Raw genomic sequence first — 24,279 nt, forward strand, 5'->3', positions numbered from 1 at the left:
CTTTGCTTCAGCTCTGTTTCCTTTATAAGGTGTGCTCCACCCGTGTGTTCTGTTTGTCTCAGTCTGCAGTCTAAAGGTATGTCTCAGTGCTATGTGTTTGGGTTACATGTTTAGTTTGTTTCGTACCTCTGTCAGCAGGGATTAGCGGTAGGACCCACCGTCATTGGAGTACTTTGGCGTAGTGGTGGGCTAAGCATACTATGGCCATAAGATGTGATGGAATCTCCAATAGTTATCATACAGTCCTAGGCTAGTTTCTGTATTTATGTGTGTCAGTCTGTCCTGTATCCCCAGCAGCGGGGTGTCCTGTCTTGTTCCCTGTTGTGCCCTGTGTTATGTATATCTTGTCTGGTTATGTTTATTCCTTGTCTTGTTCGCTGTTGTGCTCAGTAACATGTATATCTTGTCTGGTTATGTTTTGTGCTTGGTCTCCCTGTCCCTTGCTTGTTATGTGTCTGCTATATTTCTCTGCTTAGCTTCCATACTCCCAGCCTGCAGCATCCTGCATGAGTCTTGTGTGATGTCTCATGCCTGTTCTAGGGTGCCTGCAGGATTTGACATCCGCTGCTATATCAGGGCACTGGTGTTTGGCTGCACATCCCTAGATACTCATCACCTGGGTGAGTGTGGTCGCCCTGCAACCAGGCCCTGTTCAACTCCACTACTGCACCGTAACTCCTGCACACAATCTTTGGGCGTGCTGGGTCTTTTAGTCATCTGTTTGGACCTAGTCTGTGACAGTAACTTAGGGTCCATTTAGGGACAAAATTGTTACAAGCAAGAAAAGTAGGGTACAAGACCAGCCAGCCCAGCTCCCCAGCATAACCAGTGGCGTCGCTACAGGGGGGCAAGGGGGGGCAATTGCCCCCCCCTAGATTATTCCTTGCCCCCCCTGTTGCCCCCCGCCGAATTTGGAACCATCCAGCGGATTGCCTAGGACAGTCCCGCAATGGGACTTTAAGTCCTGGGCAGCCTGAAACGCTTTTTTTTTTTTTTTTTTTGGACGCGGAGGAGAGAGAGAGACGCCTGGCAACCGCTCGGCCCTCCTCACTCTCCTCCACGAGGCCTCTACCTCCGCCGCAGTGCCGGAGTTTCATACTGAGCGCCGGTATATGACATCATATCCGGCGCTCAGGAGTGAAGACAGAAGCCTCGTTCTCCCGCCGCAGGACTTTAAAGGTGAGTGAAATACAAAGGGGGTGAGTAGGGAAAGAGGAGGGAGAGGGGTTAGAAAGTGATAAGGGAGGGAGAAGGGGTAGAATGTGATAAGGGAGGGAGAAGGGGTAGAAAGAGATAAGGGAGGCAGAAGGGGCAGAATGTGATAAGGGAGGCAGAAGGGGTAGAATGTGATAAGGGAGGCAGAAGGGGTAGAAAGTGATAAGGGAGGGAGAGGGGGTACATGTTAATGAGTGAGTATGAATTAATGTGTGGATGCATTGTGTGAATGCGTGAGAGTATGCATTACTGTGTGAATGAATTGTCTGAACGAGGGAGCGCATGAGTTAATATGTGGATGCAGAGGCGTATCTACTGAAAATAGCGCCTATGGCAAGCACTGAAATTGTGCCCTGTCCAAATAAAAACCCATTTACTAGCCCCTGCTGCCTATATATATATATATTAGTCCCTGCTGCCGATAGCGGGTATAGATCAACACGCAAACCCAGATCAATTGAAATTCACTTGTGATCTCAGCACTGAAGGTATATATCAAATAAACAGAATCAGACATACAAGTCCTGTATTTGCAGGTATACAATAATAATATATGAAACGTAGCATCGCAGGTATAGATCAACTGAATAAGACATATTAACCCTGTATTTGCAGGTACACATAAATAATGTATGGAAACATCGCATAGCAGATATGGATCTACAGAATAACACAAAAACCCAGCTTTGCAGGTAAAGATCAATTGGAATTCACATAAAAACACGGCATTAAAGGTATATTTAATACCCCCTAAATTACAGGCATAGATCACAGGTTGCACACCGCAAAGCCAGCCCTGTCGTCCACACTGCCGACATAGAACCTGGCCAGCACCCAGATTACACACATAAGATTTGCCATCTTTGTCCCCAAATAGCCCAGCACAAGTCAACTTTGTCCCCAAACAGTCCGGCCAGTGCCATCTTTGTCCCATATACACCCTGCCTGTGCCATCTCGGTCCCCAAGGCTCAAACCTCCTGCTAGTGCCATCTTTGCCCTTCCACAATTATACATCTATGATACACAAACACTTTTACAGTCACTCACTAATTCACACTTTAATTCAGAGAACTCATCCACACATTAACTCATGCACTCCCTCATTCACTCAATGCATCCACACATTAACTCATGCTCTCCCTCATTCAGACAATTCATCCACACATTAACTCATGCTCTCCCTCATTCAGACAATACATTCACATATTAACTCATGCTCACCCTCATTCAGACAACTCATCTACACATTAACTCATGCTCTCTCTCATTCACTCAATGCATCCACACATTAATGCACACTCTTTACTTATATCTACCCCCCTCCCTTATCACTTTTTAACCCCCTCCCTCCCTCATCACTTTTTAACCCACCCCCTCCCTCCCTCCCTTATCACTTTTTAACCCCCCTCCCTTATCACTTTTTAACCCCCCTCCCTTCCTTATCACTTTTTAACCCCCCCCTCACCTTGAAGTCCAGCGACGGGAGCACGATGTTGCTGGCCTCCTTCACCGCTCGCTGGTGCCCGCTGCTTCACTGCTGAGCGCCCAGCAGTGAAGCAGCGGGCACCAGCAAGCGGCTTTTAAACACTGATGTGGAGGAGATAGAGGGGCGCCTAGCAACCGCTCAGCGCCCCTCTATCTCCTCCGCATCAGTGTTTAAAAGCCGCTCGCTGGTGCCGGCATTTCATGCAGAGCGCCGCAATATGCCGGCATATTGCGGCGCTCTGCATGAAATGCAGGCACCGGGATGGGGGTAGAGGGCTCGTGGAGGAGAATGAGGGGCGCCGAGCGGTTGCTAGGCGCCCCTCTCTCTCCTCCGCATCAAAAAAAAATAAAAAATGCCGGTGAGCGGCATTTAAAAGCCGCTCACCGGCGCCCCCCTTGAGATGGCGCCCATGGCACGTGCCATGGCTGCCATACCCTATATACGCCTCTGTGTGGATGAATTGTCTGAATTAGGGAGAGCATGAGTTAATATGTGAATGAATTGTCTGAATGAGGGAGAACATGCGTTAATATGTGGATGACTTGTCTGAATGAGGGAGAGCATGAGTTAATATGTGGATGAATAGTCTGAATGAGGGAGAGCATGAGTTAATGAGTATGTGTGTATCATAGATGTGTAATTGTGGAAGGGCAAAGATGGCACTCACCAGGGAATTCTCTCTGACAGCCGGGGAAGGTCTGCGAGATGGACGCAGACAACCCTCGCTGCTAGCCACGCCTCCTTCTGGCTGCAGCGGAAGTCTACACGCTGCCCAGACAACACACCGGAAGTCAGAAGCACCGGTAAGTTTGTTTTTTTGGGGGGGGGTTAAATGGGGGGCATAAGGCATTTCTGTAGACAGAGTGCTCTATGAAATGCCTTTTAACCCCCCTTAATGCCACTCTGCCTCCAGAAAGGCCTTTTAACCCTCTATACGCCACTTTGCCTCCTGAAATGCCTAATACCTCCCTATATGCCGCTCTGCCCCATAATATGCCTTTTAACCCCCTAAATGCCAGAGTGGCATATAGTGGTATAAGGCATGTCTGGAGGCAGAGTGGCACATAGGGGGTCAAAAGGCATATAATGGGGCACAGTGGCATATAGAGGGTTAAAAGGCATATCATGGGGCCCAGTGGCATTTAGAGGGTTAAAAGGCATATCTTGGGGCCCAGTGGCATTTAGAGGGTTAAAAGGCATATCATGGGGCACAGTGGCATATTGGGGTTTAAGGCATTTATGGGGCAGAGTGACAAGCCTGGGGGCAGGTGTGCATAACTGGGGGCAAGTTGGAAAATAAAAGGAATTAAAAACAAAATATTTTTCTCAATCATAGCTTTTATTAAAAAAAATAGTTTACATGAATTAACATTTACTATAGGAAACTTTTTTCCTATAGGGTCATTTTATATTCAGGCTTTTTCTTTTTTTTCTCTAAATTAATATTCAAATTTTGGGTCCTTTAATAAAGAAAATACAGTACATTATATGTGTGTACATTTTATTTATGCAGCAACACACAACACATAAGTGTAATTCAGAAAAAAAGAGAATAAACCCAATAAAAATATAGAAACCATAAGTTTTCTATGTGAAATAGGAGTTGCTAACAATGAAATTTGCATGTTCATTTTTTGTATTATTTTATACTATTTAATTGTAAAAAAGTAATAGCGACTGCATCTGGTAAGAAGAACTGTCCCAATGAAGCCATTGCTGGGTTTCTCTCAGGCTTAGAGGCTAAGGATGTAAATGCACACAGTGGATATCTAATGACAGGACATGACGTGAAATAGTTTACTCTTGCATAACCAATGTATGGATGCCTTAACTGCCCCTCCGTCAGTAACTGTGAAGACAACTGCAGAGCCAAGTATAGCTTGAAGCACTGAAAAAGAAGCCACGACAATGCCAAAACCACTAACGTTCCTTATCTGTTAAGCAGAGAAGTATATGTCAGTGCCAGTGACCTTTTGAGATAGTTATAAGCATCATATTTTGGCTAAAGGCTGCACATTTCAGCCTTTTTGTACATGACATAATGCAATAGACAGGTACTGCCCAGTTAAAGTGAATTCACAAATCATTCTGATGGTATCTTGGTGGGAAGAGAATCTTACAGTAACTTACAGAATCATACAGTGACTTTATATTTTGAAGCACCCAAGATATTTTAGGGTTTTACAAACAACAACGGTTGGGATGGAAGTTAATATTTTTTCTCAATGAGCGATAAATTAGGTAGGGATGTATTGAGCAGGGAAAATCTTAAGACATTTCATGCCATACAAACCTATGTATTAATCTATGGAATCCACCTAATTTTCGTGGTGATGGCTTAAATCTGTTAACATACTTATGCACTTCTTCTTCTGGTCTCCAATATGATAAAAGACTGCCTATTTCTTAACATATCCTGGATATACATTGTCTTAGTTGTTATAGCTTTTTGGGGAAAATGTGTCAAGCAAACATTTATACCTATTTTGCCCATTATGGGTAATCGATAAATGAAACAGAATGCCAGTGTGGTGATATTAAGCACTGGAAAATGGCTAGCTTTTGGGTAAAGCTTTCATAAAGATTGAATTGTACACCCATCTATATCTGTTTATGATTGTTTGTAATAGGAAACAGCAATGCTATCTTTCTCAGAGAAAAGTGTCAATGTTCACTGATGTTTAAATCGAGTCTCTGAATTTTCTTACAATGTCAGTTCAATTTAGTCTTGGAAGCCATTGAGTTACAGTCTTGCACCGAGTACTAAGGGATATTGTGGATGGCGGCGGGCAGACCTGGGGTTTGGAGGACCTGGGGGTGGGCATGGCACTTTGTTTTTGATGGGATTGATTGGTGCCAGTTTCCACTCGTTTCTGGATTCACTTAATTTCTCGGTGTTGTGAATCATGACCACTAAGAGGACAACCTAACCACATATAGAGGTTTATTAACTAAAGGAGTGCTGTCAGAAGAGATTGCAGGAGAGCTGTGATTTCAAATCCTTCACTTCCCTATATATATATATACAGTATTAGGAACTTCCAACCTCTGTGAGCTTGGTTGCCCCTGTATAATGTTTATTTAAATCATTGCAATGTCTTCAAACTTTCCTTGCCCATTGAATTATGCATTATACAGGACCAGCTCAGTCCTTCTTACTAGAGAAATCTTTCAGTGTTGGCCCTTCATAATGAATAGTGAAGTGAGGTTGAAACTACAGTTATCCCTTGAACTCTCTGTTTAGTGAATACTCCCCCATGAGTTGTGAACCCTTACAGCGAGGCTCATCACTTCACATGATCCAGCAGGTGGAGATGTTACATGTGTTTCACAATATTTTTCATAAATGTCATGCTTCTTGAATGTCAATTGTTGCATATGAGAAGTATCAATTGGAATATTTACACGCCAGTCATGTTAATTAGCTAAAAGGTTGCCCTGTAGTATGCAAAGTGGATAAAAAAAAAAAAAAAAGCAGGGGATGTCTGTGCTGCAGATCGAAGTACCGAAAGGACAGAGGTTACTGATCAGAAGACTGCATTATGCGGGAGAACTTAGGGGTATGTAGAAGTATTATTACACACTCATCTACAGACACCAGACAAGCCAGAAGGCTTGTTGTTCCCTCAGAAATCTCATGGTGCTGCCACAACCACAGGGGATTCTGGGTAGGCACATGCAAATAAGGTCAACAATTATCACCTTTTGCCTCTATATCCACTTCATACATGGATCCCTTGAAAGTAATTGCCCGCTGTACAGAACAGCCTTTGAACAAAAAGCCTTCTGGCTTGTCTGGTGTCTGTAGAGGAGTGTTTAATAATGCTTCTACATACCTCAAAATTTTTGTGTAAGGGTTTTCCATCACCTTTACCCACCATAACTTATGTAGTGGGAGAACTTACAAAGTGTAATATTTAGTCTTGGAGACTTCTTTGGAGCAAGTGTTCAAGATGATGTCATAAATGTGAATTCATGTTCATGTGGTCTTGCTTTTACCCTCACTTTTGGGAATAAAGGTGATTAATCCACGTAACATTAATCATACCTGCAAACTTCCCAGGGTGGACAATTTAGAGCTTAGACAGCTTTTAGTGGGTGGGAACTGGAGGGGGGGGGGGCAGGCTGAACATGGATGATCAGAAAAGCAGAAACTGGCCTGGAGATGCAGGAAAACAGGGCTTCACAAAGAGACGTTTGATTATAATCTTTTGTGAATGCCTTTGGAACTCAAAGCATGCAACAGTGTCTTTCCTGCTGACATATTACAGCAATGCTTTCTAAACTGGCTATAACTCTCTTGCTCAGCCAGTTGAAACTAGCAGAAGCGACTACAGTCAACATCAGTCAGTATCAGCTCACATCACCATACTGCAAGTTTCAACGAAAGCTCAGAAGCAGAAGGGATCAGAGGGTTCCTGAACAATCATGCTTTGTATCATTTAAAGTTCACCTTGAAGGAGGTTTTTAAGAATGTTAACAAAAGCCAAGCCACCTGTAGTTAAATTCAGGCAAAAGATACATCTGTCTAGGGCCCAGACACTCCATGGGGGCCCACACTGGCCCTTGATGCCCAACGAAGGGGGAGGGACAAAAAAAGCAAAGGGATCTAGATAAATGCATTTCCTCTTTGTAGCTGCATCATCTGCTGGTAGGAAGCACCTGCAAAATGACATCATATCCTGGTGCTTAGTAGCGGATGGCACGCAGACCTCCATGTTGTACTCAGGACCAGGGGGCATGGAGGGAAGCTTGCCCCATTAAATATAAAGCTGACCCAGCATGCAGGTCCAGTTCGGCCCATCTCGCAGGTGACACTCAATTGGATGGGCCATTCCTTATTCATAGTGAAGTCCATGAGTTGAAGTGTTCAAAACAGAGGAGCATATACTAACGGAGCAATTTCTCACTAACTCTGAAATTAAAAACACATAAAATGTGATTCCCTAATATGCAGATCACATGGACTGTTACATGGAAATTGAAACTGTGGCAAAACATCTAACCACAAAAAAGTAAATGTCTCACTCATAACAGCTTTTTGTCTCTTCTTGTGGTTTTCTTGCTTAAATGAGTCAGATGTGGAGTTATTTCCATATGATCTTTGATTACAGTTTTTATCATTAACATGTGACTTTATATGAAATAAACTCTTCATTGAAATAATGTCCCAGGCGGATGACCAAAAAAATCCACTTTCCCTTAGAGAAAAAACTGAGGGTGTTTGTAAATAAGTAGGACTTCTATTTTCTGTTAAAAAAGGAGTGGGTTTAACTACTATTAGCATTTACTTTATGTGTGTTGATTATATTCCAAAGGTACACTAACAAGCTCAGATCATCTGGGAAGGGGATACTGTACTAAAGATGTCATTACTGAGATACTATATTCCCCGTTCCAAATTCTTCTATTTTTCTTACTTGTTGTAACCGCCAGGGAATGATCAGGAGTAGTCAAAAATTAAGCCGAGGTCAAGGGTAGGAGCAGGCAGGATAACCGAGAAGCTGAGCCGAGGTCAAGGACAGGAGCGGGAAGGGTAAACTGAAACGAGCGGAGGTCAAAACCGTAGAGTCACAAAAACATGCAAACAGAGCCCAGAGTACTAATAAAGAAACTCTTTGACAGGCAATGAGTGGTCAGCTGAGGTGTCCTTAAATAGCCCCAGGTAAAAAACCCCACCTTCTGCTAATTGCTGGAATATATAGAAAAATAGGGTAATATCTATTGCGCCGGAGGTTGTAACGGTCGGCCATCTTTGATGTGGCACGCATGTGCAGTTGGCTGTTTATTCCTTTCGTCGGCCATCTTTGGTGTGGCGCGCGCATGTGCGCTGGTGGGTAAGAAACTTTACATTTGTCTGTATTGAACTTCATTTGCCACGTGCCTGCCCAGTCCCACACTCCTGCAGAGAAGCAACATTTCTATATTGTATTTCTGACAATTTGTACAGTAGCCTTTTGTGTGGAACCATATCAAATGCCTTAGCAAAGTCCAAATAGATCACATCTACTGCCGCTTCTAGTTATATGACTGCTTCATAGAATGATATAAGGTTGGTTTAATGACTGTCTTTCACAAAACAATGCTGACGTTTACTAATTATATTCTGATTCTAAATGTATTCTTGGCAACCCTTCAAACAATTTCCCCACATCAAATGTCAAGCTCCCTGGCCTGTAGTTGCCCTCCAGAGATTTTGAGGCCTTTAAATATGGGCACCACATCTGCCTTACACCAGTCTATTCGCACTATACCTGAACCGAAAGAATCCCTAGAGATCAAAAATAATTGTCTGGCCGGCATTAGGCTTAACTACTTAAGTACTGTCTGCCTTAACAGTGTTTCATTTCTTAAGCACTTTTTCCTGCATCAGACAATCCCATGTTTGTTGGAACGGTTTTATAAAATCAGCCAGCAGGGGCTCAGCCATTGGCGTCAACAGGAATGTTAAAATTATTTAACATATCTGCTCTCTCTCTGTCCTCACTTACCAAGTTTCCATTTTCAGAGGTTTTATTTCCTGTCTTACATTACTGGTGAGCCACATTGGCTTGTTTTGCATTTGTTTCCCAAAGGTATACATTGATGTGTGTGATGACCTCAGCCTGTCAAAGTTCGCCCTTCTAAAATTAAGCATCTTGGTGAAGCAGTTGCCAGTTACCCATTTGATTTTTTAAATTTATCTCAAGTGAAACCATGTTATGGTCACTATTGTTTGATATAAGCTCCAGATCTAGACAGGCATCCCTACTGGCTGGAGTCTCTACTTTGGTGGCTTCTAGCATATACCCACAAGTAATGTGCGACTCTTTTTATGCTAATTTCCATCCATAATGTCTCCACATTAGTACCGGAGTCATCACACACACACCAGCACTTATCCAGCCTTACTAGCATTAGTGTGTGTGGGGGGTACTAACCTGGCTGCTATGATCTCATCTTCCCAGCATCTGCACACAAACTGGCAAACATGTTGGGGGGTAAATAGCTGACAACAAGCCTCCCTACCTCTCTAGCAGCCTGGGTGCAGTGAGGTTGATAGCTATCAGTCCAAGATAGCCCCCACTGACAGGACTTAAATAAATAAATAGGTAATTTAGTCACACAACCATCAACGTTTCAGTCTTTGTCAGGATGATATATTGCATCACTTCCTTAACGTCACATATCTTAATAAGAAAATCAAATCACCAATACACACACTCTATATTGGTCATCTTAACCCTTTGTAATCCTGGGTTGTTTCCACAGGCATAATTGTAACCGTGTCACAATCAAACAAATCTTTGGCGTGATTCATGACATTAAAGTAACTGTTACAGTATAGACTTTCCAGGAAATATACCATATATACCATATATAAGTACTAGAACAATGAAAAAACATACGGTTGATAGATTCTCACAGCCAAATGCAATGGGTTCAGGTGCTGTGAACATCTCTCGCATTGTTCTAGTGCAGGGGCGTCCAACATGCGGCCCGCGTGAGATCAGCAGCCAGGATCACAAGAGCCCTGCTGCTTACTTGTGGCAGGGTCCATTCTCTGCTCCAGTCCTGCCTCCTCTGTGGGGAGAACGAGGGAGGCCGCGCCCCCTGCTGAAGTCTGTGAGCGGCATTGAGAGCTGTAGAGCAGGTAAGGGGGTGGGGGAGGTTGTGTGAATGAGTATGTCTGATTGAGGGAATGAATCTGTGAATGAATGAGTTTGTGTGTGTGTGATAGCATGGATGTGTAAGTGCTGGAACCTAGGCATGATGGGACTATGATTGCTGTTAGCAATCACACTCCTATCATGCCAAGTCAGCCAGCTAGCTGCCCCCCTTGTGTATTGTGCTGCCAGCAGTATGGGCTCTGCACTTACAGCCACCCAGTACCAGCACGTATTGGCTGACTTGGGATGATAGGAGTATGATTACTAACAGCAATCTGCTAACAGCAATCACAGTCCCATCATGCCTAGGTTCCAGCATTTACTGGTTGCCTGGGTATAAAAAGAGTGTGTTTGCTGTTAGCAATCACACTCCTATCATGCCAAGTCAGCCAGTACATGCTGAAACCTGGCTAGCTGCCCCCCTTGTGTATTGATGCTGCCAGCCATATGGGGTCTGCACTTACAGCCACCCTGTAACAGCATGTATTGGCTGACTTTGGATGATAGGAGTGTGATTGCTAACAGCTAATAGCAATCTGCTAACAGCAATCACAGTCCCATCATGCCTAGGTTCCAGCATTCACTGGTTGCCTGGGTATAAAAAGAGTGTGTTTGCTGTTAGCAATCACACTCCTATCATGCCAAGTCATATTGTTGATTTTTTTTGTCCAATTGTGGTGTGTTACTTTTAATAAAAGTGTGGTTACACACTAAAATTGGACAAAAAATACAATGCCCAGCCAACCAGTACATGCTGGAATCTGGGTATGCCTGAGATTGCTGTTAACAATCATAATATATCATTTTTTTGTACAATTTTGGTGTGTAACTTACTTTTATTAAGTGTGTGGGGGGTCACTTTCAGTTTCGGCTAAGTGAACCCTGAATTTTTGGTTTTGGTCCAGAATTATCATTTTAGTGCATCGCTAAAATAAATAGAACTATTTTATTTTTACTTATCCAGAATCCTGAATTTGTAGGCCCAGAAATCCCAGAAATCAGTGAGAGGAAAAGTAAAGGTTTTGTGTCATTTATTTTAATCTGCATATTTTATTAAAGGCCATATTTTCTCACAGTGGAAAATGAGTGCGGCCCGCTAGGGCCGGCCAAAGACTTAACGCCGCCTGGGGCAAAGTTTAAAATGCCGCCCCCCGCCGAGGGGGGGCGGCATTATCTACCCCCCCGGTACTTACCCTTAAACAGTCCTGCGGCGAGTCTCCCTGTGCTGCCACGGTGCCGGCTTGTAATGCTGAGCGCCGGAAATTCGCGTCACTTCCGGCGCTCTGCATTACAAGCCGGCACCGAGACCGAACAGGTAAACTCGCCGCAGAGGAGAGAGAGAGAGGGGCGCCGAGCGGGTAAGCGAAAATCACTCGGTGCCCCTCTCTCTCTCCTCCGCTTCAAAAAAAACAAAACAAAGTGCCGCCCCTTCTGAAGTGCCGCCTGGGGCAATTGCCCCAGTCTGCCCCATTGTAGGGCCGGCCCGCGCACGGATACAATTCTGATGAAGTGGCCCACTGCAGAAAAAACTTGGACACCCCTGTTCTAGTGCTTATTTACATCAAATTTATACTGTAGCAGTTACTTACATGTCATGAATCATGCCAAAGGATTTGTGTTTAAACTGATGACACTGTTACAACTATACTGGTGGGAATTGCATGTTATTAACACAATTTACAGTTAAACCCTTTGCGACAATGGCTGTTTTAACATTTTTGGGGTCTTTAGCTGTAATTTTCTTCTTTCTCATTTACAGTACCTAGGCAAATTATGTACTGTTTTTTTCAGGACAAGGGCTTTCTTTTGATCATTATTTAATTATATTATATATGTTATATATAAAAAAAAATAAACTATGGTGATAAATTGAAAGCAAAAACACTTTGTGTTTGAAAAATATTTTACGCATCTACAAATGCTAATAAAAATTTTTTTTTTTTTATATGCCATGGGTAGAAGTCCTTAAAATACATCCTTACATTCTACCCTATTTTTATTCTTCTTTTTTGTACTTTGTGGGCAAGAAAGGTTTTTTAATTCATATTTCTAGTATAGGGAGAACGAGGTGTTTGGGCACCTATTTTTAATTATTATTTTTTAGGCTTTTTTTTACATCATGATGATAATCACTGGAGTCTTTATTATCTTTACATTTTATTAATTTTTTTTGTTTTTTCTTTTTAATATTTTAGTTTGCATTTATTGGTTAGTCATTCTTTTTTGTCTCTGTGACAATTAAGTTTCTGGATACAGGGTGTAGTATTTGGGTGAATGAAATTCTATGTCAGGTAGATGCCAAGTAAGGTCCCACTTTGGTGTCATGAATTTCTTGTGCCAGCTTTCTAATTAGGGGAAAAAACTGAGTACCTACTTACATGAGACGTGAACGGGCATGAAACATATTTCCAGAGTACATATCAGGAGGGTGTAATAATAGTGTGAGGAATTAGTACTGAATGTTCTTAACAGTTATACCTGCCGGGCTCCATTGCAATATTCACCCTAACAAACTCAAATGGGAGCAGACTCCACACCAACATTAATGGGGAATGAGCTGAACTCAACTGGAACTAATCACGTGAACGACCATGGTAGTCATCAAACGTCAAATTCATTTAGTGAGCAGAGCTCCATTTCTATGCTAATACCTATTTAAATTACCTAATGCATTGTGTATTAATTATATGACCTGAAAGCACCTGTATACAATGTGGCTCATAGATACGAAGTGAAATGACATCATAAAAAGGTTAAACCTCTATTAACTTCACACTCAAGAACAGATTCAAATGAAACCACCAAAGTTTACATTTTTTGGATTTTTTAAAATTTAACCAAAAATAGCACATTGAACGAGAAGGAAAAAAAAAAACCTAGGGCAATTACACAGCTCTAAAAGGGGAAAAAAAGAAAAAAATCCTTCCAGACCCTACAACTACCCACAGCCTGATCCTAAACTTTACATGTAGCAATCCAGAGGAAGGCGAATAATGCAAGTTCTATTGTTTTATCCAGTTATTGACTGATATGGTGGATTCAGCTCTCCGGGAGTTCTTTATGGCCCTAGGCCTCCCTATATTAACCTATAGATTACATAGCATCGGATAATTAAATATTAACAATGTCCCCCCAGCTTCAGCTTTCTTATTTTGTGACTTTGTATATTACAAAAGCAACAATGTTTAGATTTGATCAGACTTATTTTATATGCATATTTTCCATGCTAGCTGTATACTCTCAGTATAAAATAACCAGCATAATTCATATACAGGGAAAGAGGGTCAGTTGTTTCCTAATTTCTTATATGTACAGTATCTCACAAAGTGAGTACACCCCTCACATTTTTGTAAATATTTTATTAAATCTTTTCATGTGACAACACTGAAGAAATGATCTCTGCTACAATGTAAAGTAGTGAGTGTACAGCCTGTATAACAGTGTAAATTTACTGTCCCCTCAAAATAACAACACACAGACATTAACCCCTTCGTGACAAAGGCTGATTTTACTTTTTGTACCCTTCGTGACAATGGCCGTTTTAACATTTCTGCGCTGCTCGTGTTTAGCTGTAATTTTCTTCTTTCCCGTTTACTGAACCCACACACATTATATATTGTTTTTTTCAGGACAAGAAGGGCTTTCTTTAGATGACATTGTTTTGATTGTATCATATTATTATTATTATTACTTTTAGTTGAAAAATCTTTTACTCATCTATAAAGGGTAATGAAAAAACCTGCTAAATAGATTCTATTTGTCCTGAGTTTCGAAATACCCAATGTTTTTATGTTTTTTTTGCTTTTTTTTCTACACATTATGGGGCAAAAAGTACAGGTAGCGTTTTGCTATTTCAAAGCCATTTTTTCCAAATCTGGTAATTCTTCCACTCATGTGCCATTTCGAGTATCTTTGAAGCCGGCCAATGCAATTTACCCCATCAAGTCATATATTTTTGAAAACTAGACAGCCCAGGGTATTTCAAATGATAGTATTTTAACCCTTTTCAAGCACTAATTCTACCATCAGCCTTTGTCAAACTTTATGGTAGTAATTTTTTTTGCATTTGTTTTTTCACACACATTTTACTTTAGGTATGAATAAACAGGTTCTGGTATATGTTACTATCATAAAACACCCCAATATGTGTTTAGCAACATCTCCTGAGTACAGCGATACCTCACATGAATGATTTTGCCTGGCTGTTTGGGGGCAAAAGGGCCACATTTGGGGCATGCGCATTTTTCAATGTTGAACTTTGGCATTTGGGGATCCACTGCCCATGCCCTATTTGATACATCTTTGAGCCGGGCCATTTCAGTATGCCCAATAAAGCCATATATTTTTGAAAACTAGACACCCCAGGGTATTTCAAATGCTAGTATTTTAACTCTTTCCATGCACCATATCTACCACCAGCCTTTGTCAAACTTTGTGGTAGTCATTTTTTTGCATTTGTTTTTCCACACACATTTTACTTCAGGTATGAATTAAAAGGTTCTGGTATATGTCACTATCACAAAACACCCCAATATGTGTTCAGCAACATCTCCTGAGTACAGCGATACCTCACATGAATGATTTTGCCTGGCTGTTTGGGGGCAAAAGGGCCACATTTGGGACATGCGCATTTTTCAATGTTGAACTTTGGCATTTGGGGATCCACTGCCCATGCCCTATTTGGTACATCTTTGAGCCGGGCCATTTCAGTGTGGCCAATAAAGCCGTATATTTTTGAAAACTAGACACCCCAGGGTATTTTAAATGCTGGTATTTTAACTCTTTGCATGCACACATTTTACCACCAGAATTTTTTCAAAGTTTGCAGTGGTATTTTTTTGTGTGTATTTTTCCCCCACACACCTACTTTATGTATGAATTTACAGCTCCTGGTTTATGCCGCTGTCACATGACACCCCAATATGTGTTCAGCAACATCTCCTGAGCGCAGTGATACTCCACATGCATGGGTTTGTCATTTTTTTGGGGAACTAAAAGGCCACATTTGGTACGTGTGCATTTTTCTAATTGGAAATTAGATGTGTGGCCATCCTTCCCCCCCGTGTTATTTGGGACATTGTTGAACCCGGCCAATTCAATTTACCCCATCAAATCATACATTTTTTAAAAGTAGACACCCCATGGGCATTTAATATGCCAGTATTTTAACTCTTTCCATGCGAGAATTGTTTTAAGCTAATGTGCTAATTTTAGGACTTGCTCACAAAAATATATTTTTTTATATATATATTTCATTTTTTTTGCCTTTTTTTTTAAAAAAAAATAAAAAAAATTTTTCAACTTGAAGGTTCCCCTGATAGTGACATCAGTGGGAAATTATTTTTACATTTTACTGTTTTTCTTTACTATTTTTTTTCTAATTATTATTAATTTTATTTTTTTATTTATTTTTACTAATCACACTGTGATTAGAAAGCTGGGCTCCACTGACTTGCATGGTTGAGTGCAGTACCTGTATTCAACCTGCAAGTGGAGCCAGAGTTCTCTAGAGGGTCAGGAGACCGTCTAGCGAACTTTTTCACCTTTATTGTTTTTTTTCCCGGGCCGCCGCCATCTTGCAGATGGCGAAGATCACCGGCAGATGCGGCTGTGACCGCTCTCCGGAGAGGTCACAGTCCATCCAAAGGTAAGTGTTTGGTGTCGCTGGATGCCTCCTGATCGGGGCATTCCAGCGACACCATTTACGTTTAGGAGGTTATCGTTGATCGCCTCCTAAACGCTTTTAAAACGGGCGTCCACCCGGGGAGGGGCCAGACATGGCCCCTGGTGCCGATAGTGGCGTTGCTGAATGCCTCGATGTCGAGGCATTACAGCAACGCCGTTTGGGTGCAGAAAGCGAACATAGATCGCTTTCTGCACCCGTTTAAAGGCGTGCCGGTTCTGGCACGTCATTTGTCATAATCGACTTGTTTTTCCGTGCCGTGCCAGAACCGGCAATTGTCATTAAGGGGTTAATGTCTAAATCTTGGCAACAAAAGTGAGTACACCCCTAAGTGAAAATCTCTAAATTGGGCCCAATTAGCCATTTTCCCTCCCCGGTGTCATGTGACTTGTTAGTGTTACAAGGTCTCAGGTGTGAATGTGGAACAGGTGTGTTAAATTTGGTGTTATCGCTCTCACACTTTCTCATACTGATCACTGGCAGTTCAACATGGCACCCCATGGCAAACAACTCTCTGAGGATCTGAAAAAAGAATTGTTGCTTTACATAAAGATGGCAGAGGCTATAAGAAGATTGTCAAGACCCTGAAACTGAGCTGCAGCATGGTGGGCAAAACCATACAGCAGTTTCACAGGACAGGTTCCACTCTGAACAGGCCTCGCCATGGTCGACCAAAGAATGCGTGTGCTCCGCGTCGTATCAGGAGATTATCTTTGGGAAATAGACGTATGAGTGCTGCCAGCATTGCTGCAGAGGTTGAAGGGGTGGGGGGGGTCAGCCTGTCAGTGCTCAGACCATACGCTGCACACTGCATCAAATTGGTCTGCATGTCGTCCCAGAGTGTCATTTCGTCAGTGTTGTCACATGAAAAGATATAAAATATTTACAAAAATGTGAGGGGTGTACTCACTTTTGTGAGATACTGTGTGTGTGTGTGTATATATATGCATATAATGTAATCTTTTTTACATTGCATGTGTACCGAACAACTTACCTATTACCGCATACCTAAATTCAGTGTCTAAATGCGACTACATTCCTTTTCTACCAAAAATAAGATTTTGCATGTACAGATTCTATTATACTAAAAATGAATATGGTAAGTTACAATAAATATTGTTAACCCTTCAAATATTTGTTATGAGTAAATACCAGTGCTGGCCAATGAAACGCAAATTGTATAACCTCCATACACAACGATCAGCCGTTACATTCTGAGCACCGACATGTGAAGTGGATAACACCGATAGTCGGTGGGATATATTAGGGAGCAAGTAAACATTTCGTCCTCAAAGTTGATGTGTTAGAAGCAGGAAAAATAGGCAAGCGTAAAGATCCAAGCTTCTTTGACAAGGGCTAAATTGTGAGGGTGAGACGACACACCATCTCCAAAACTCCATCTCTTGTGGGGCGTTCTGGGTCTGCAGTGGTCAGTACCTATCAAAAGCAGTCCACGGAAGGAAAATCAGTGAAACAGTGACAGGGTCATGGGTGGCCAAGGCTCATTGATGCACGTGGGGGGCACAGACTGGCCCGTGTGGTCAAATCCAACAGACGAGCTACTGTAGCTCAAATTGCTGAAAAAGTTCTTGCTGGTTCTGATAAAGGTGTCAGAACACACAGTGCATCGCAGTTGGTTGTGTATGGGGGAGCCGTAGACCAGTCTGACCCCTGTCCACTGGCGAAAGCGCCTACAATGGGCACGTGAGCATAAGAACTGGTCTGATCAATCATGTTTTCTTTTACATCAGGTGGATGACCAGGTGTGTTGCTTACCTGGAGAACACATGGCACCAGGACGCATCCGTGGAGGCCGCACCTCGCATCTTACAGGACTTAAAGGATCTGCTGCTAGCATCTTGGTGCCGGATACCACAGCGCACCTTCAGAGATCTAATGGAATCCATGCCTCGACGCAAAAGGGGGGACCTACACAATATTAGGCAGGTGGTCATAATGTTATCGCTGATCGGTGTATATTGATAAAGATTATTGTTAATGAAATATACTTGGTTAACCTCGTAACTGTAACCAAAGCCTTTAAAATCCCATGTTTGTAAATGTAAATTACAAGTTCCCGGTTCAGACATTATTACCTACTATAGCTCCAGCATTTCGTATGCAAGACCCCATCCTGCATCGTGACCCTGAGACTCCTGGCAGCTCTGTGATAAGTAGCACCAATTGTTGGACCATTTGCATCCCGGAGTAAGTTTGCTCACAGCCCACCTCTTGTGCCCCCAAGCGATCACCTAATACACGCCATCACCACCACTGGTGTAAAAGAGGTCACGTCGGTCATACCGCTAACCCTGCAGGCCTCACTCCCAGCACTCTGAGTCTGAGCATGAGAAAGTGCTGGAGTGTAAATGAGCGGAAGATAAATATGTGCATGTGTGTAAGTATGATAGTATGCTACCGTATATAAATAACGCTGCGTCTGTGTGTGAGAGGAGCTTAGGGACCCCCAGCCTAAATCTGAAAGAGGGACCCGGCCATTGTTTGTTATGCCATTAAAGAGAGAGAAATTACATCCATATCTGGCCCACTGAACAGTGGCGATACATCGCACAAACAGGCACAGGGGCCGTCACCCGCTGAGCCTTTGGCTCGGAACCGGTGACGCGCCGCATAGTAAATGCAATGGGCTCTTCCAGGGGACGCAGAGTCTGCTCAGGGAAACGCCTCAAGAACTCTGACCCTTCCAATGCACATTAAAGTCCGTATTGCCAGGCAGGGAGAGAGCCGCAGCTGCCGTTTGCTGCACTTGGCGTCCGTCTGACCAGAGAGAGCGCTGCGTCTGGTCGGTCGCCGAGCCCCGAGCGGCTGCTCCCGCGGTGGGGGGAGGAGTGGCGGAGGCCCGGCCCCCGGTGACTCTGTGCATGTGAGTGGTAGGAGGTGTGCTGAGCTGCTCGGGAGAGACGGGCGGTGTCAGTAAGCAGCAGCAGCGCGCAGAGGCTGCCATTCCCAGGCCCGGACACCCTGCAGCTGATGGCTAAGGGTCCCGCCAAGCTGCCCCTGACAGCCCTTCGCTTCGCCGTCTCTTTCCCGTGTTCGGGGTTTCAGCTGCACAGGCAGGGGCAGGAGGAGGAGCTGGGCCATGACCGTGGAGCAAAATGTCCTGCAGCAAAACTCCCAGAAGGTAAGAGGCGCCGTGCACCGCCCTGTGGGCTCAATGCCCCCTGCACCCCTTCCGCTTATCCCGGGGTGCCCGTGCTGTTACCCTTCCTTACCCCCCTTCCACCGGGGTGCCCGTTGCAGTCAGTCGTGTCCCCCCCTGTGCCCAGCATACACTAGTGCCCCCCTAACCCTTTTCCATACTTTTCCAGGGCGGATATAGACGTTTCGGGGGATGAGGAGCCCCGCGTGTTGGGGTATATGCCCTGGCCTATGCGCGTTCTGCATGACTGGGTCCTGGGAGGGCTGCTAAGCACAGCTTGTGGCCCGGGGAGGTCACGCTCCAGCCGGCTGCTTTGTGTACTAGAGCTCCTGGTCTTGAAGCCTAATCCTGGAGCGGAGGGGGTGGGGCGGCGCTGTCACTCCCTGGCTTCTCCCAAATTTGTGTTCATGTAGCCGGGTGGCAGAGGACACTGTAGCCTAGGTGTTCTGGTTCCGGCTTGGGTTCCCCCGGTTCCGGCTTGGGTTCGCTTTTCTCCGGGTGCCGGGCCGTAGCGCTTGTGATTGTTACCGAGCATCTTGCGTGGCACACAGACAAGGCACTGATGTTGCCATAGCAAAAGAAAATAAAAAACCTTTCTAAAAAGTATCAGATTTTTATATTTTTCCGGTTTTGCTCTTTTTCTTTCCGTGGCTAACATGGTGCAATTCTATATGTCTACAACTAGTGATGGAAGAGCTACGTACACTCAGGCGTCTTAATGAACATATAATGTGTGCGTGTGCGTGCGCCGGCTCCGGTTGCCCATCTGGTACCCAGGGCTAATGCCTGATGGCCGACAGATACTCTAGCGGTCCGCTGCCCCAGCGGCCGGATAGGCAGCTCGTATCCTTCTGTCGGCTGCGCCTCGTAAAGGTCAAGGGGCCCTCTAAACGTGATTTCAGAAATTTGTTGCTGCTGATTTTTGGTAAATGTTCTCTTGCAGTTGGCGGTCTTGCACCGACATTCTTTTAGCCTCTGCCTCAAGGCATCATCGATGTCCCCCACGGTGTAGGAGATTCTGTGCCGGCTCTGCGGCTACCGTAGACCTGCGAATGGCTACGAATTGGGTTCCGCGCACCCAATCTTCTCATTCGTTGGTGTTCTCTATCTCGGTTTGGATCAGGTAGCTTCTGTTCAGGTGAAAGGCAAACACCATTGTTTGTTTCTCTCCTGTATACCATGTAGCAACCTGACCCAAGACATATTTCACTAATTATTTCTAGTATTATTATGAACGCGGTTATTGGCCTCCTATAGATACTGATTAGCGTCATGCGTGGTAAAGTAGCGTTTTATTTCATGCTGCTGCTACATTTAATCTATTGTTATTTAAAGCGTGTCTCGGGAGAGAGAAGTGTTCTGCGTCAAACTCTTTTCCCGAGCAGAAGAGACGAGGTAAATAACCGGATTCTGTCCAGTAATGCCTCGATGACCTCTTCGTGCTGCGAGTCAGCAGTTGATTTTAAGTGATTTGTCGGTAGCAGTGGAAATCGGTCAGATTGTGATGTCTTTTATTCAGCTTATAGTACTTGATATTACATTGGAACCAAATAACACTGACGGGGGGCTTAAAGGGGCAGTTTAATGTCTGACACCCCTACCATGTATCAATTATGTTTGATAATTAATGTAATAGTGTCCCACTGATATAATGCGGCCCTCACATTGATCTGCCGTTGAGCACATTTAATAAACGGCATTATCATTTGTTTAGTTATTGCATAAAACATTTATTATGAGTTATTTTTAGGTCCCAAGTTTCTACCAGAAGTTTCTCGCAGTAAAGCCGTTGGATGTTTTCTGGAGTGAAAAGGTAGCTCTAAAGCTGGCGTCCCAGAGACGGGGGTTAAAGAATAAGGCGTTCTCCAACACGATGGGAAGAGGTCATCAGTGGGGACCGCTTCTGGTTCATGTCCTTCCGTTTCATAGCACTGATGCTGGCCGTTGGCTGCCAATAAGCACCGTGGGTGTTGTAGCTCAAGAGCTGGAGGGCTTCTTGTTGGCTTCCCCAGTCCTCGTGTTTAAACGATGGCTGACAGAAGCTGAAGGAGCTGGTGAAGAGCAAGTGCTTGGATTTGTTGGTTTTCTCATCATGTTTGTTAGTCCCGAACACGTTCTGTTTCGTTGTATTTACACGCGGTATTTGTTCCGTGTTGTGTATAAATAATTTATATTGCAATAACAAGACACTTTACATTTACCCCGGAGTGTAATCTTTTTCAATCTTTGATTTGCATTTTTAACACTGCTGGTGAATGGTGAGACTAGTTTTTTTTTTCACTGAATTGAAGTAATTAAAACCATTGCTGCTTGTCATAAAGCCGTATTTCTATAATAGTCCATTTAACATCAAAACGGTATGCGTTCCAAATGCTGATTGTCCCACTAACCGTATGAGTAATACTGTAACTAGTGACTTTAAGGGACAATGAAGGCACACAAAAGGACTTTGTACCGACATTTCAAGCTGCTTTTTCTCTACTTGGGGCCACAAGTACGAGGGAAAGCACGGACACTAAAATCAATGGGATTGCTTTCCATGCTTGCGCATGCAGAAAGGGGGTCTCAATAGAACCCCCAAAACACTCGCAGAGCCAGTGCTGGAAGTTTGCAGAATCAAGGGGACTTCTCAGCTATGGTATTTTTTTTTTAGTTGCGCTGTACAAGGAAAGCATTTAAGCGCATTTCCCAAACATGCGCCGTATCGCTGTCAGTGAACTCGGTGATACACACGGGGCGAGCGGCGCCTGTTCGCTGTGGAACATTTCTAGTTCTTGCGAAATGAAGCGTCCCTGTTAAGCCTTTGCTGCTGATTGAAGCTACCGTGGGAGGTGGTGCTTTTTTAATGTTTTTTATTCAAAAGAAACAATTACTACTACTTGCGCACATGTTTTATATATTTATTTTTTTTTCATTTTTTTGTCGTTGACCCCCCAAAAATGTAATTTCTGCCGCAGGAAATCGACCCCAGATGATATTCCATCACGATTGTAAATCCGGAGCGGTGGGACTTCTGTTGTCCCTTATTTTCCTGTAGAAATATTTACGTCTTCCATGTAACGCAGGGAGGGCCGAAACATCCCAGGCGCTTTCCAAATAGCTTTTAAATGAACTTTCTGTTTCGAGAACGGAGCCTGTTAGGCGGTTCCTTGGCAGGAATACTTTATTTGTTCTCTGTATTTGTATTTATTAACCTTTTTCTGGCCACGTATCGCCAATAACACATTACAAGTACAGTTCATAATTAGCTATTTGGAACTTGGTAACGTCATCATCGGAATTTGAAACGGCCAGTAAAGTATAGTGTTTCTATATCACCGGAATGTGGAGTCCGTACATCGTGTAGAAACTCGGCAGCTCATAAGAACTCTTCGGTCCGTGTATTCTGCCCATTGTGTCCTGTGGTAGGGACCTCAAACCCTTTGCTCTTTGGTGGCTTACTAAGTTGGGTTCAAGTTCAACCATTGATGTTGGTGGTCTTATGTTCCGGATAATCACATTAAATTCCCTTATTGTATTAACCTCTTTACTGGGAGGCTGTTCCAATTATCTACCACCCTCTCAGTAAAGTAAAAGTTCTTTGTATGACATCTTCGTGTCTGACCCTCTGGTCTTAGACGCTGTCCTCCCGTGAAATATACTCAGCACTTGGAATACTGTACGTCGACTACCTTTTTGTTTTTGGGTCTTTCGCGGATTCTGTCAGCGTTCCTGTGAGCTGGGTAAATAAATCTGGGCTATTAGAATGGCACATGCGCAAGCTGAGGGGGCACGCTTACAAACCCCGAGTGCTTTTCCCTGGCAGCTGCGGTCATCGGGGAACTCGCTCAACAACGTAGGCAGTCGATGAGGGCCAACTGAAAGGGTCTTGGCAGAGTTGACGGAAACCTGTTAGTGACTTAAATGTTTTAATGACCTTCTTGCTGTTCCCTATTAACTCTTCCTCCCGGTTAATGCTGTACGTTTTATCTTTCCCACATTAACTAGAGATGGCTTTAGATTGTCAGAGGTTGGATTGTGTTTGAGAGGGTGGTAGATAAGGGGAGCAGCCTCCTAGCAGAATTGGTGGAGGCAGATGCAGTAAGGGGTTTAAACATGAATATAGCTCTAGAATCTAGGACAAGACCAAGGACTGATGAAGGTCTGAGTTTTTGCATCATGAAAAATGGGCAGACTAGGTGGGCTGAATAGTTCTTATCTGCCATCAAATTCTATTTTCGCACTTGGGGCCCATGTATAATGTAAGCATGGTTGAAATTATTTGGCGCGGCACAATCCGCAGGAGAGCTCCTTGACATGGAGAAGGTTCCACATCTAGAACTTTTATTTTTATTATTTTTTTTTTTCCACTTTGCAAAAAAAACCAAAAATCTTCCATTCTTAACAGGAGGAGGAGGAGGAGGCATCCTTGATGTTAAAATGTTAACCAACAACAAATTTATTAGCCGCTTGGCACCGGCCACAGAAGACATGGCCCTGAAATCCTATAATGTAAAGTATGGGAGAACAGGTGGCAGTCATGGGATCCCAAGACGGGTCGGGCGATGCACATAGGATTTGGCGCAGAGCCTTAAACCCTGAAATATTTTGGAAGCGAAATTGAATCTTGGAAATTAAGAAATGTTTGAGAAGTCACATGTGAGGAGAATGGTACTCCAGGGCACTTGGGAGTGTGCTGTCATTCTGTGGCAATATAACTAAGGCTGTCTCGACAAACGGCGGCTTCTTGTGTCTTTCACTGATAGACCTGCAGACGTTGGGGTCTCTTCAGTCTGTAGAGCTCTCCGCTGATCTTAAGTGTTTTCTTTTCACGTTCATTACGTGGGAATGTTTTATGTCGAGAGAGTTGAATGTTGTAGAGAGCTGATGATCTGGGATATTTGATTGCGTTAAATAGAGCGCCTTTCCTTGTCTAGTTGGGAGGCTTTCTGGTTTTGGAAGAATAAGGATAATGCTTGGTTGATAGAAAAGTAGAAGGAGGACCTCTGTTCCAACACTCTGAGACTTTAGGGGGTCATTTGGTCATAAAATTGCCCGTATTTTTGTTGTTTTTAGAAAATGAGTGTATTATGCCTGCTGAGTAGC

The 24,279-nt window shown here is 43.6% G+C and overlaps 1 protein-coding gene across 1 annotated transcript in view; it reads left to right on the forward strand.

Moving 5' to 3' along the window:
• The window catches only part of LOC149285323 (ubiquitin carboxyl-terminal hydrolase 25-like), a gene marked incomplete at its 3' end in the record, with an annotated part of 90,398 nt that overhangs the window by 47,730 nt on the left and 18,389 nt on the right, over window positions 1-24,279 (forward strand). The window contains exon 4 of the mRNA XM_089495539.1: window positions 17,786-17,896. Coding sequence (XP_089351665.1) covers window positions 17,786-17,896 — 111 coding nt within the window. The remainder of the gene's footprint in view (window positions 1-17,785; window positions 17,897-24,279) is intronic.

The sequence above is a fragment of the Sceloporus occidentalis genome, unplaced genomic scaffold, assembly GCF_023333645.1.
Source record: "Sceloporus occidentalis isolate IW3139 unplaced genomic scaffold, rSceOcc1.0.p SCAF_81, whole genome shotgun sequence".
Lineage (NCBI taxonomy): Eukaryota > Metazoa > Chordata > Lepidosauria > Squamata > Phrynosomatidae > Sceloporus > Sceloporus occidentalis.